The sequence below is a fragment of the Pristis pectinata genome, chromosome 2 (genome assembly GCF_009764475.1).
Source record: "Pristis pectinata isolate sPriPec2 chromosome 2, sPriPec2.1.pri, whole genome shotgun sequence".
In the NCBI taxonomy this organism is placed as follows: Eukaryota; Metazoa; Chordata; class Chondrichthyes; order Rhinopristiformes; family Pristidae; genus Pristis; species Pristis pectinata.
Window position 1 is genome coordinate 116,312,566 of NC_067406.1, and position 12,455 is coordinate 116,325,020.

General features: G+C 40.0%; 1 protein-coding gene across 5 annotated transcripts in view; it reads left to right on the forward strand.

The window, feature by feature from the left end:
- The first annotated feature begins 6,706 nt into the window (after positions 1-6,706).
- kiaa1109 (KIAA1109 ortholog) overlaps positions 6,707-12,455 on the forward strand; it is a 285,307-nt gene continuing 279,558 nt past the window's right edge. For 4 of the 5 annotated variants that reach the window (XM_052035112.1, XM_052035104.1, XM_052035120.1 and 1 more), the window contains exons 1-2: positions 6,741-6,811; positions 9,178-9,264. In XM_052035112.1, coding sequence (XP_051891072.1) covers positions 9,262-9,264 — 3 coding nt within the window. In that variant the 5' untranslated portion in view covers positions 6,741-6,811; positions 9,178-9,261. Of the gene's footprint in view, positions 6,812-9,177; positions 9,265-12,455 lie in introns of all 5 variants that reach the window. The other variant, XM_052035089.1, reaches the window with a different exon arrangement.

Genomic DNA, 12,455 nt, shown 5'->3' on the forward strand with positions numbered 1-12,455 from the left:
TGTTCAAATATGAAGAAAGTTCAAGCTATTACCAACATGTTTGCATGTGTGGTGTGGCTGATCCGACCAGTGTGGAGGAAGCTTGCTTTCCTTATATAGTATTGTTGTCACCATCCCTGTGGCATGTAACCAAAGAATAATCAAAATGGGAATAGACAAACTCAGAAATCTGCAGTTTACTTGATTAAACAGCTGTTGAATGCTACCCAAGCAAGTATTCACTATGACCCAGAGAAAGCTTCTCAGCCCATTGTATACATAAACCCAGTTCAACTTTGTGCTATTCTTGCAAAGACCAGTCAAATGTCAGTTGTCATAATGCCAAGTAGATCCCAAATTCCCACGGAACAGTGTTAGAGGTAGAACAGGTAGCACTCTTGCTTAGGGCATTTTATATCTCTATCTGTTTCTGTATAATAACAGCTTTGAAATTGTGATTGACAATAAGTCATTAGTTAGTCTGTGTAACAATCCAAGCACCAAGCCACCTGCTCACATTGATTGCCAGAGAAACCTCACCAGATAGATGATAAACATCTATACAAGCCAGACAAAGCCATGAAAAATAGCATCAGAGCAAATGCTGAGAAGCATATGGAATTCAGATCTATGCCATTGCAACCTGGGAAAACATCCCCATTCCCTTTGTGGAATGCAGCAAACATGTAGACAAGCAAGCAACTTCATAAAACTAGCAGACACAAGGAGTTGCAGATGCTGAAACCTGGAGCAAAAAACAAACTGCTGGAGGAACTCAGGGGGTCAAGCAACATCTATGCAGGCAAAGGAATAACAGATGTTTCAGGTTGAGACCCTGCATCAAGACTAAGAGTGTATAGGGGAGATAGCCAGTATAGAGAGGGAGGAGTGATTCAGAGGCTGGCAGGGATTAGGTGGAACCAGGTGAGGAGGGAGATGATGGGTAGATGGAGCCAGGTGGGGAGGGGAATGATTGGAATCAGGAGATAGTTGCTGTGATAGGTAGAAACAGATAAAGAAAGAGGAAAATAAAGGGGCAGATGGAGCCAGGTGGGGAGAGGGGAGGGTGGAGGTAGAGACATACTGCAAGGTGATAAGTGGAAAGGAAATTGATAAGTGGAACCAGATAAGGGAGGGATAATGGGCAGAAGGAACCAGCTGGGAGAGGGGAATGAAACTGGGTGATGGGGTTGGGGTAACCATAAGACTTGCAGCCACTTAAAGCAACTGCCATAAAACGATCAATGACATGAACACAAGACCATAAGACATAGGAGCGGAGTTAGGTCATTTGGCTCATCGAATCTGCTCTGCCATTCACTCAAGGCTGATTTATTTCTCCCTCTCAACCACATTCTCCTGCCTTCTCCCCGTAACCTTTGACACCCTTACTAATCAAGAACCTATCAACCTCCACTTTAAATATACCCAATGACTTGGCCACCACAGCCGTCTGTGGCAATGAATTCCACAGATTCACCACCGTCTGACTAAAGAAATTCCTTCTCACCTCTGTTCTAAAGGGATGTCATTCTGTTCTGAGGCTGTGCCATCTAGTCCAAGATTCTCCCACTACTGGAAACATCCTCTCCACATCCACTCTATCCAGGCCTTTCACTATTCGATAGGTTTCAATGAGATTCCCCCTCAGCCTTCTAAACTCCAGTGAGTACAGGCCCAGAGCCATCACTCTTTATATGTTAACCCTTTCATTTCTGGGCCAATGCAGGCACATCCTTCCTTAGATATGGGGCCCAAAACTGCTCACAATTCTTCAAATGTGGTCTGACCAACACCTTATAAAGCCTCAGCATTACATCATTGCTTTTATATTCTAGTCCTCTCAAAATGAATGCTAACATTGCATTTGCCTTCCTTACTACCAACTCAACCTGGAAGTTAACATTTAGGGAATCCTGCACTAGGACTCCCAAGTCCCTCTGCACCTCCTATTTCTGAATTTGCTCCCCATTTAGAAAATAGTCTATGCCTTTATTCCTTCTGCCAAAGTGCATGACCATACATTCCCCTATGCTGTATTCCATCTGCCACTTCTTCGCCCACTCTCCCAACCTGTCCAAGTCCTTCTGCAGACTCCCTTCTTCCTCAACACAACCAACCCCTCCACCTATCTTTGTATCAATCGCAAACTTGGCCACAAAGCCATCAATTCTGTCATCCAGGTCATTAACACATAATGTGAAAAGTAGTGGACCCAACACCAAACCCTGTGGAACACACTAGTCACCGGCAGCCAACCAGAAAAGGCCCCCTTTATTCCCACTCTGCCAGTCAGCCAATCTTCTATCCATGTTAGTATTACCCTTCCTGTAATACTATGGGCTCCTATCTTGTTTAGCAGCCTCATGTGCAGCACTTTGTCAAAAGCCTTCTGAAAATCCAAGTAAACAACATTCACGGACTTTCCTTTGTCGATCCTGTCTGTTACTTCCTCAAAGAATTGCAATAGATTTGTCAGGCAAATTTCCCCTGAAGGAAACCATGCCAACTTCGGCCTATATTATCAAGTACCCCGAAACCTCATTCTTAATAATGGACTTTAACATCTTAGCAACCACTGAAGTCAGGCTAACTGGCCTATAATTTCCTGTCCTTTGCCTCCCTGCCTTCTTAAAGAGTGGAGTGACATTTGCACATAGTTAATGATCACAGCACCATTTGGTTTGCAAAGAATCACAGGGAATGGACCATTCTTCAAAGTGCACAAAACTCCATCCCCCTTTTGCTGTATATAAAATGGACAATCTTGAGGTCAAAGGAGAAACTGACCAACTCCAGTTGACATGCTCAAATCCTGAAATCACTTAGCATTAACCATTGTGAGCAGAATGCTCCCTCATGTGAAAGATGTCACAACAAAGTGATATAAGGACAATATAAAGATTAAGAATTTCAGGATTCTTATAACAAACATAGGGAGGGTTGTAGCATTGTTATGCTCTTGTTATGTAATGGCATTCGCATTTCCCCTACAGGACACTGCTCTGCCCAGGACTGCAAGAAACTGCAGAGAGTTGTGGACACAGCTCAGCACATCACGGAAACCACCCTCCCCTCAACGCACTCTGTCTATACTTCTTGCTGCCTCAGTAAAGCAGCCAGCATAATCAAAGACCTCTCTCCCATCAGGCAGAAGATACAAAAACCTGAAAGCACGTACCGCCAGGCTCAAGGATAGCTTCTATCCCACTGTTATAAGACTATTGAATAGTTTCCTGGTATGATAAGATGGACTCTTGACCCCACAATCTACCTCATTATGACCTTGCACCTTATTGTCGACCTGCACTGCACTTTCTCTGTAGCTGTGACACTTTATTCTGCATTCAGTATTGTTTTACCTTGTGCTACCTCAATGCACTGTGTAATGAATTGATCTGTATGAACGGTATGCAAGACAAGTTTTTCACTGTACCTCGGTACAAGTGACAATAATAAACCAATTCCAATTCCATGCCCTATTTCTTCCTTGTCATAAATTGCTGTTTTTAATTATGGACTAATGATATTGTGAATTCACTACTGGAGGATTTTGCAGTCAATGGCAAAGTAACTTAGTAGAATATTCCCCTCGTAGATCTAGCAATTTATCTGATAGAAGCTTTTCCTTCACCAATGTTGGTTGCTGTTGTTCACCAGTTCCATGGGATCTTTAGCATCTAGCAGCATGAAGTCATCAAACCGATTGAGGAACCAATCATTTTAACAAAATCTCTAAGTCGCCAAACTAGGAAGGGTAATAAATGTCAACAATAAACTAACCTAAACATTTTTGAAGAATGCTAAATAAGGACTGAAATACATTTCAATTCAAACCTGAAATATGATAAACAACTAAATTTCCTTCAAATTTTAAAATATTAATGTGAGGGAATTACAATGTAAATGAAATTATTCTTTTTTAGCCTTTAAGTATGCAAAACAGTCATCATAGCTTAGTATGCTATTAAAATTCACATGGAGCTCACACATCAAAGCGAAAGACTTTCAGGACATTTTACAGTGAGACTAGTTCATAAACAGTTAGGTCCACATCAATTCAGCTAGTTTCTTTTGATGCTGTTGAAGAAATCTGGAAACAATCCATTCTGTAAAGGAGGGCTGAATAATTGACAATAACCTCAGAAGTTCTGAGTTAACCTATACATTCAGAATTCCTAAAGTTGCAGCCAATTTCAATGAGTAATGATGGTATACATCTATTGCATTACCATAATTAGCACTGCAAAATCGAGTCTATTATATTTCTGGTACTTTCTGTGCAACTCTGACACCTTCAAAACTTTGCCAGGAAGTTGATCCACACCACTTTAAGATTGAGTAATATTTTATTGCTTAATATTTTATTGCACCGTATTAGAAAGAAATTGCATCCATTTTTTAATGTAGAACCAAATAAGTATTTATTTTAGACACAAGAGATTCTGCAGATGCTGGAATCTGGAGCAACACACACAAAATGCTGGAGGAACTCAGCTACGAAGGGAAATAAACAGTTGATGTTCTGGGTCGAAACCCTTCATCAGGAGTTATTTTAATTGTGATTTTAGTTAGTCCTACAGTCTCAACGGCAATCTTTTAATTAATCTGTAGGTTAAATACACCACATGTGTAACAACATTAGCAGTGTTACACTTGATCCAGGACTATCATATGCTCATTAAAAGGTCAAAGTTACTAATAGTTTTGTAGGGAATATTTCCTGTGAAACGTTATGATGACCTCTTCCACTGATGAGTTCCTGTAATGTGAAACAGTCTTTTTAAAACATTAATGTCTTACAGAATGATCAAACATGACAGCTATTCCTGAAAGCATGATGCTATACATACTGGCCATCTGAAGGGAAAACAAAAGATGCTAGAAACACTTTGCAGTGGGGTTACAATATGTAGAAAACAGAAGTTTTAACTTTTCAGGATAATGATCTTTTATGATGGGTTTGACAGAAAGTAATCAATCTGAGGGATTAACTCCGATCCTTTCTCCATAGATGTTGTCTGGCTTGATAAGCATTTCTGTCATTTTTTTGTTAGTATGATGATAGTATGCTCAAAATGCATCAGACACAATTATCACCCATTAGTCAACTGGAGGAACTATTTGGCAGCTTACAAAGTTGCGAAGTACCACGTACCATATTTATTATACCAGTGAATTGCTGTGGTTTATTTAAATTACTTTAAAAGACTTTATTATTACCATAAATAATGAAGTAGCAGGTATATACTGTGCATGGTTTAATTTGCTTATTAAAAAATTTCTGCTGCCAAAGAATTAATCCAGTAGTGAAAATAAAATATTTACCCAAACCCTGGATCTGGTCTTTAAAAGTAGCTGATAAATTGTATGAGCCAGTTTAATTATTTATTTAATTACCCCACGTTAGTAAGCTTGTTGCCACAAGATCTCAGCTCCCTTAGTGTTTTTTTCTCAGGGTTTTACTTCACAGATTTCAGTTTCTGACTGGAGTCTTTTGAGGAGGTTGGGGAGGAAACCAGATCATTGCACTTGTCTTCCCTCCTTCTCTTACTATTGAGATCTTACTTACCATTCTGGAATATTTTCATGGATGGTTATCATTATCTGTATATATAACAACACAATGACAGGCTATTCAGCCAACCTTGATGTTTGTACTTTTGATTGGCTGGGACAGGAATGCCACAACTAAAACACATGAAGATTGTGCATTTAAAACAAAATGCTCAATATGTCCCTATCAATGTACATAAAACTTTGTCGTACATCATCAGGATCAATTGACTTATAAATATTCTCAAGTGAGAATTCTTTCAAAGGATTCTAAATATTCAGTGGTAAGCCTTGGATGAAAAGTAATATAGACTACCCAAAATCAATGCAAGATCATGACAATGTGAAAGATTAGACTTTTTGTCTTCATGCAGAATGTGTCACCAGGCAATTTTAAAACATTCACATAGGGTCCATGGATATTCCATATTTGCCCTTGAGAAGTTGGAGGTGACCTGGTTTCTTAATTCAACTGTCTGCATGAAGCCACGTCAGGTCTCATACATCAGGAGCATGGGGAAACCAGGAGTTTGAACCAATGAGAATGAAGGAGCAATTCAAGTTTTTGTGCGACTTGGAGGAAACTCTGCAGTTAGTGGCTTTCTTAGACTTTTATTCTTAACCTTCTGGATGATGGATGTCATAAGTTTGGGAAGTAATCTAGTAAGCATTAAAATTGGAGTACGTTTTAATAAGACGATATTTCAAAAATGTTGTGAATATGACCGTGAATAAGGATTGAGAGCAAATAGAATGCTTTTTCAGAACAGCGGGATAAACACTATGTAGTAAACCTTTGGGAATTCAAGAATTATTTACTCACTAAAAATTTCAGTCAACGCCAAAATTCTATGGTTGCTGAAAATCTAAAATAAAAACATCAGCAGTCAGAGATACCCACGAAGAGTTGGTGCCTGAAGTGGTTCACCTCCCACTTGCATCCACTTCAAACGGGAACTCTTATTTTTCTCCTCCACGCCAGCTGAAGTTTCCAACTTTTTTTGGAGGGGGACTATTAGTTTTAATTGAAATATAGATTCATACTTATAGCAGATTTTATGGAACAGACGTGTTTTTTAAAAAAAAAGTTCAAACGGACAGCGCTCACCTCACGACGCGACGCCGCTCGGCAGCCGAGCACGACAGCCGCTCGCGCAGGCGCGTGGCTGCCAGGTAGGCAGCGCCTCTCGCGAGAGCTGGCGTCGGGCGAATTGTAGGAAGCGCCGGGCTGGCAATGGATGAGGGAGAGGTGGCGCCGTGTCACCGTGGACCAAGGGTGAGCGACAAGGAAAGGATGGGCCAGGTAGAGGGGCGCCGTGCGGAGGGCGGTCGGGGCCCTGGCGTGTTCTGCTGAAGTGCTGACGGGCAGTTGTTCCGTGTCGCACGGAGAAAGTAACGTTGAGGCCAGTGGGGGAACGGGCAAATCCGTTTGACAACGCATCTCCCTTTCCAGTTGGGATGAAGTAGGCCTGGGATGGTGGAGTATGGCCAGCTTTTCAGGAGTAAACATTGAAGAAATATTTACTGTCTACTGCATGTCTGGGCAGATATTATGCTTCCTGTCATTGGAAGACTGAGGCCTTTCGCTTCATAATAAGACCAGTGGGGCACATTTAATTTTATTCCAGGGAAAACAAGATTGATAATCAGAATAAACTCTGGGGGCCACAAATGTAAAATGTATTTAATCATAGCTGATGTTTCAGTGTGATTATCTTTTAGGAGTAAGGTCATGATTCAAATCGTTTTGTATCTCCACGACAGCTGCGCACCCTACTGAGTATTTCCCTTATTTTTGTTTTGTCCATCCCTATTTGATTTTCAACATCTGCAGTATTTCACTTTACATTTGTACTACTGAATACTAATTTTCTGGTCATGCACATGTAATCACAGTCTAGTTTCTGTTCAGGCTTCTATTAAACAACAATGAGCTAATAATGGTTTCCTTATTTAAAATACAGTGAAGTATAGATAGTGTTTCTGTATTTGACACCATAATTTACAATCCTTATCATTGATTTTAAAAATAACTAGTGTACACACTGGATTTGTTATTAAAACACAGTTTCTGAATACACAAACCAATTTGAAAAAATACAAATTAAAATTGAATTTGTACTGTTCTCTGTCAGCCCTAAATGGGATTTTGCAATTATTTGCTTACCACCTACCGTCAACAGTTATTTGAGCATCAGACCTACTATACCTGTTCCACATCCATTCACAAGTGAAATGACCTCTGAATGTCTCAAAATGAACAGTGTGAAGCTTTCACTTAGCAAACTGGTTTGTGTGGGAGGCAGTAATTATGTTGCTCATTGGCTAATCTGTCTGACAAATAAAGGTTGTGGATGAAAAATACAAGCTTTCAGTGTTTGTCAAGAGCTGAAGGGCTATATGTGATACACAGGTTAACTGGCAATTGGCTGAATTGACTTTAGAACTGCAGCAGCATGTGTGCTTTTTGCATCATTATTTGCAGACTTAGAGTCTTTCTGTAAGTTTCATTTCCCTTGCAAGAACCACTGTTTAATAAAATTATAAGACAGTTGTTACTCCTGGAATTCGTTGACTCATAGAACTCGGTCAAGGTGTCAAGAGTTTCCAGACTGCTGTTCTGCATTCAGGTGTTTGATTTGTCATTCCTCCAGGCCTTTCAGAGCAAGCTGGTACAGAAATATTTGATCACTTTTGACAATTGCTTGAAGTATAGCAAAACTGTTTTGCAGCTCTGTTAATTTGTAAGTTTTTAGAATTTTCACACAATAGTTTAGTTGTTTTTTTGTTGTAGAAGGGCTACTATTTTGAAGAAGCCTTGTCATATTGGAGTGCTGGCCTGTCACAAAGAAGATTTTAGCTTTGGCTTGTGGGAAAGTAAAGGCATTTTAACTCAGTCTAATCATATGTTATAGGTGCCCTGTAACCACATCTATAATAATGTATTCCTGCATTCTGTTGACATGTAGAGCTTGGCAAACCTCTCTCTGTGTATCTCTCTCCTCGAATAGTCATGTTTTATATCTTTTAATCTCCTAGGACATTTCCAGAATTTAAACACTTTGGAATTCTATCACTAATGCAGTCATCATCTCTGCAGGCACTTTCAGAATCCTGATGTACTGGCTATCCGTTCTAGAGGTTTTGTCTGGTTTTAGTCGGCTTAATTTCTTTAGTAATTTCTCTAGTACTTCTCTTTGATATTAATTGTTTAATGGCTTAGCCATTTCTTTATCTCCCAACAATAATTACTCATGCAATGCAGTTTTTGCTTTTGCTGTTCCTTTAATTGTTGAAACTCTTTCGGTAGTTTTTACGTTTTTGGCTCATTTATTGCCATAATCTACCATCTCTCTGTATCAAATTTTTTTTGTTGTTGTACTTCCTAAAACTCCACCAAAACTCTGGCTTACTACTGTTATGGTAATATTATAAGCCTCTTCTAATCTACTACTGTCCTTTAACTCCTCCAAGAGGCATGGATCAATTACCTGGAATATTTATTTCCCTATGGAATGTACAGTCACTAAGAATTCTGAAGTATTTCTTTAACTGCATTGCCATTCATTTAGAAACTGATCTAAAATATATTTTCTTGGATTCTGAGTATTGTGGGGTGACATTTAAATTTATTATGTGTAGGTTTTATGGTCTAAGTGAAGGATGATTGTCAAGAGTTTTCGCAATCCGTATGGATATCCTTCCAGGATAAAACCTGCTTAATGTATGGTAAGTGATTTGATTTAATTTTTTTATTTCCTTTTGAGATATTCTAATTTAGTAATATTTCTTTATAACTGTGTATTCACTGTGTAAATGCTTTAATTGAAACTTTCTGCAGTTTAATTTTGTAGCTTCAGCTTTGTGGATCAAATGTAGTAAACAGTGTTGCAGATAATAGACTTCAGGAGGGTATTGCTGATGGATAGATATCCTGGGAATGGTAGCGTAGCAGTTAAATGATCTGGAGACATTAGTTCAAGTACAGCTGTGACATATTTGGAATTAGGACTAACATTTGTAGTCGTGTCCACAAAAATGTTGAAACCTCTTATCAGGTCAGGCCTACAGGTGACATTTGAAATTATTTAGAAAAGTGTGAAATCTCCTGGTGTCAGCTCAAACGTGGGCAAGAACGGTTACCATCTACTGTCTTCCCTCAATTGATGAATCAATAGTTATTTGTGTTTAACCAGTCACTGAAAGTAACAGGGATAAGAATGTACTCTTGGGGACTTAGCAACATCACTGGCTAGGCTGGCTGAGTTTTGAATTCTGTAGCTGTCAAATTGAATCTGCAACAGGGGATTGACCCAGCACAAGGGTTAAATCTAGTTGACCTCTATCTTGAAAATCTACCTGTTGCAGATGCACCTGCCATGACAGTTTTGGTAGGAGTGAGCACTGCACAGTGACTCTAGGGACAAAGACCCATTATTACATGTGTTGTGTTGCAGTTTCATTTTTCTAAGTGGGATAGATGAAGAATGAATTAGACATTTCAAAATGGGATATTCTTGAGGTGCTGTGGACTATCAACAGTGGTGTAATAATATTTCACTACATTCCTATGGCCAGGCATTTCACTTGCTCTGCCACTGCCATCAAGCCAGGGATCAACCATAAAATTCCTCATTTTTATTGAAGGCAGAGTCCAGCATGTCTGTCAAAGTGAAGGCACTGCAGTTATCTTCAGCTGGAAGATGCTCCAGGCATCACAGAAGCCAGTCATCAGCAAATAGAATGTACTTATTGATATCAAGAAACTGCTGAGAGTACTGAATAAAGCAAAGGCTATAGGACCATACAACCTGCCAGCTGTTCTGCTGAAGACCATGGTGCTGAACTAGCTGTATCTTTAGCTGAGGTCTTTCAGTACAGCTACCATATTGGCATTTATGTGACAACTGTCCAAGAATGTCCTGTCCACATATGCAGAACTACAAAGTGGCAAACTGGTGAAATATAATGCGGGACTACATACATTTTGAACAGCAAACATAGCTGTGTTTGCCATAGTTAAGTGATCCCACAACCAACAGATGAGATTAAAGATATGCAGTCCTGTCACATTTAACTGTGAATGGTGATGGATAGTTAAATAACTGCGGAAGGACTAAGACCATCCCTTCCCTCTGCAAATATGGAGGTTGGTCCATGTGTGCCAAAGGGCTCAGGTATTTATAGCCATTTTTAATGAAAAATTCCAAATGGTTGACCTTTGTCTTTTCCTGAGCTTATTGCCATTCTGGAAGTCTGACTTCAGACAATTAAATTCACTCCATATGATATCCAAAAATACACCAGACATAGCAAAGAATTTAGGACCAGAAACTTAAGTGAACCAGGTGGCTGTGCATCATGCAATCAGCGACTTTTCTCCTAAAATCTTTGTCTGCCACACTCCCCTGCCTTCCCATAGAACCATAGAACAATATGGCACAATACAGGCCCTTCGGCCCACCATGTTGTGCCGCCCTTCAAACCACACCTATGACTATCTAACCCCTTCCTCCCACATATCCCTCTAACTTAAATTCCTCCATATGCTTATCTAACAATCTCTTGAACTTGTCCAATGTATCAGCCTCCACCAGCACCCCAGGCAGCGCATTCCATGCACCGACCACTCTCTGGGTGAAAAACCTCCCTCTGACATCACCCTTGAACTTCCCACCCAATACCTTAAAGCCATGTCCTCTTATTTTGAGCATTGGTGCCCTGGAAAAGAGGTGCTGGCTGTCCACTCTATCTATTCCTCTCAATATCTTGTATACCTCTATCATGTCTCCCCTCATCCTCCTCCTCTCCAATGAGAACAGCCCTAGCTCCTTTAATCTCTCCCCATAATCCATACTCTCCAATCCAGGCAGCATCTTGGTAAATCTCCTCTGCTCCCTTTTCAATGCCTCCACATCCTTTCTATAATGAGGTTTCTTTTACAAACCTTTATAGATCAAGGAGGGATGGGGTCAGAGGCAACTTTAAGCATTTAACAACAGGACTGCACCTGCAAATGAATCATGACCGTGTGTACTCCATCCTGTGAGAGAGCCAAACAATGCATGCCAAAATAAAACATGCGTTTACATGTTTCTCAGCACAGTCAATACAGAAAATACCTCACACCAAGACTGAATCTCATACAATGTAGTTAAGTGCTGAAACAAAAAATTGTTCAATACGTGTTACTGGATGCACAAAGCCAAATCGGAACTTCAGACATCCAGCCCTTGCTTTAAAGATAAAAATATCTGAGGATTTAAGTATCTTCATACTTGCCAAATAATATTTTTATTCCAGTGGCAGTGAGAAAAATCCAGATGTAATGCTACTATAACAAAGGGAGTTACTGTTGCCTTAGTCATAGAGTCATACAGCACAGAAACAGGCCCTTTGGCGCAACTGGTCCATGCCAGCCAAGATTCCCAGCTAAGTTAGTCCCATTTGCATGTGTTTGGCCCATATCCCTCTCAACCTTTCCTATCCATGTACCTGTCCAAGTGCCTTTTAAGGGGCAATTAGGTATGGATAATAAATGCTGGCATTGTCAATGCCCAGCAACATCCACATTCCATAAACTAATGAATTGTGGAAAGTAGTTGTAGCTTGGAACTTGCTACTGCAGGGAGTGGCTGAGGCAAATTACACTGATACCTTTGAGAGGATGCTAACTAGGTCCCTGAGGATGAAGTGAAGAGAAAGATATACCAAAGGGATCAGGTGATGTAGGTTGAGCAGATGCCCGTGTGGAGTATAAAACTGGCACAGAGCAGTTTTTATACAGCTTGGTGTAGTGATATAACTAGTAAGTTTTAAGTAAAGGCTTTACTTCCAAGCTCATGACCACTCAGGGACACTATATTTAGTTATTTTCAAAGTCATGTGTATGACCAGTGTTGAAAATTGTCAGAGCTCTT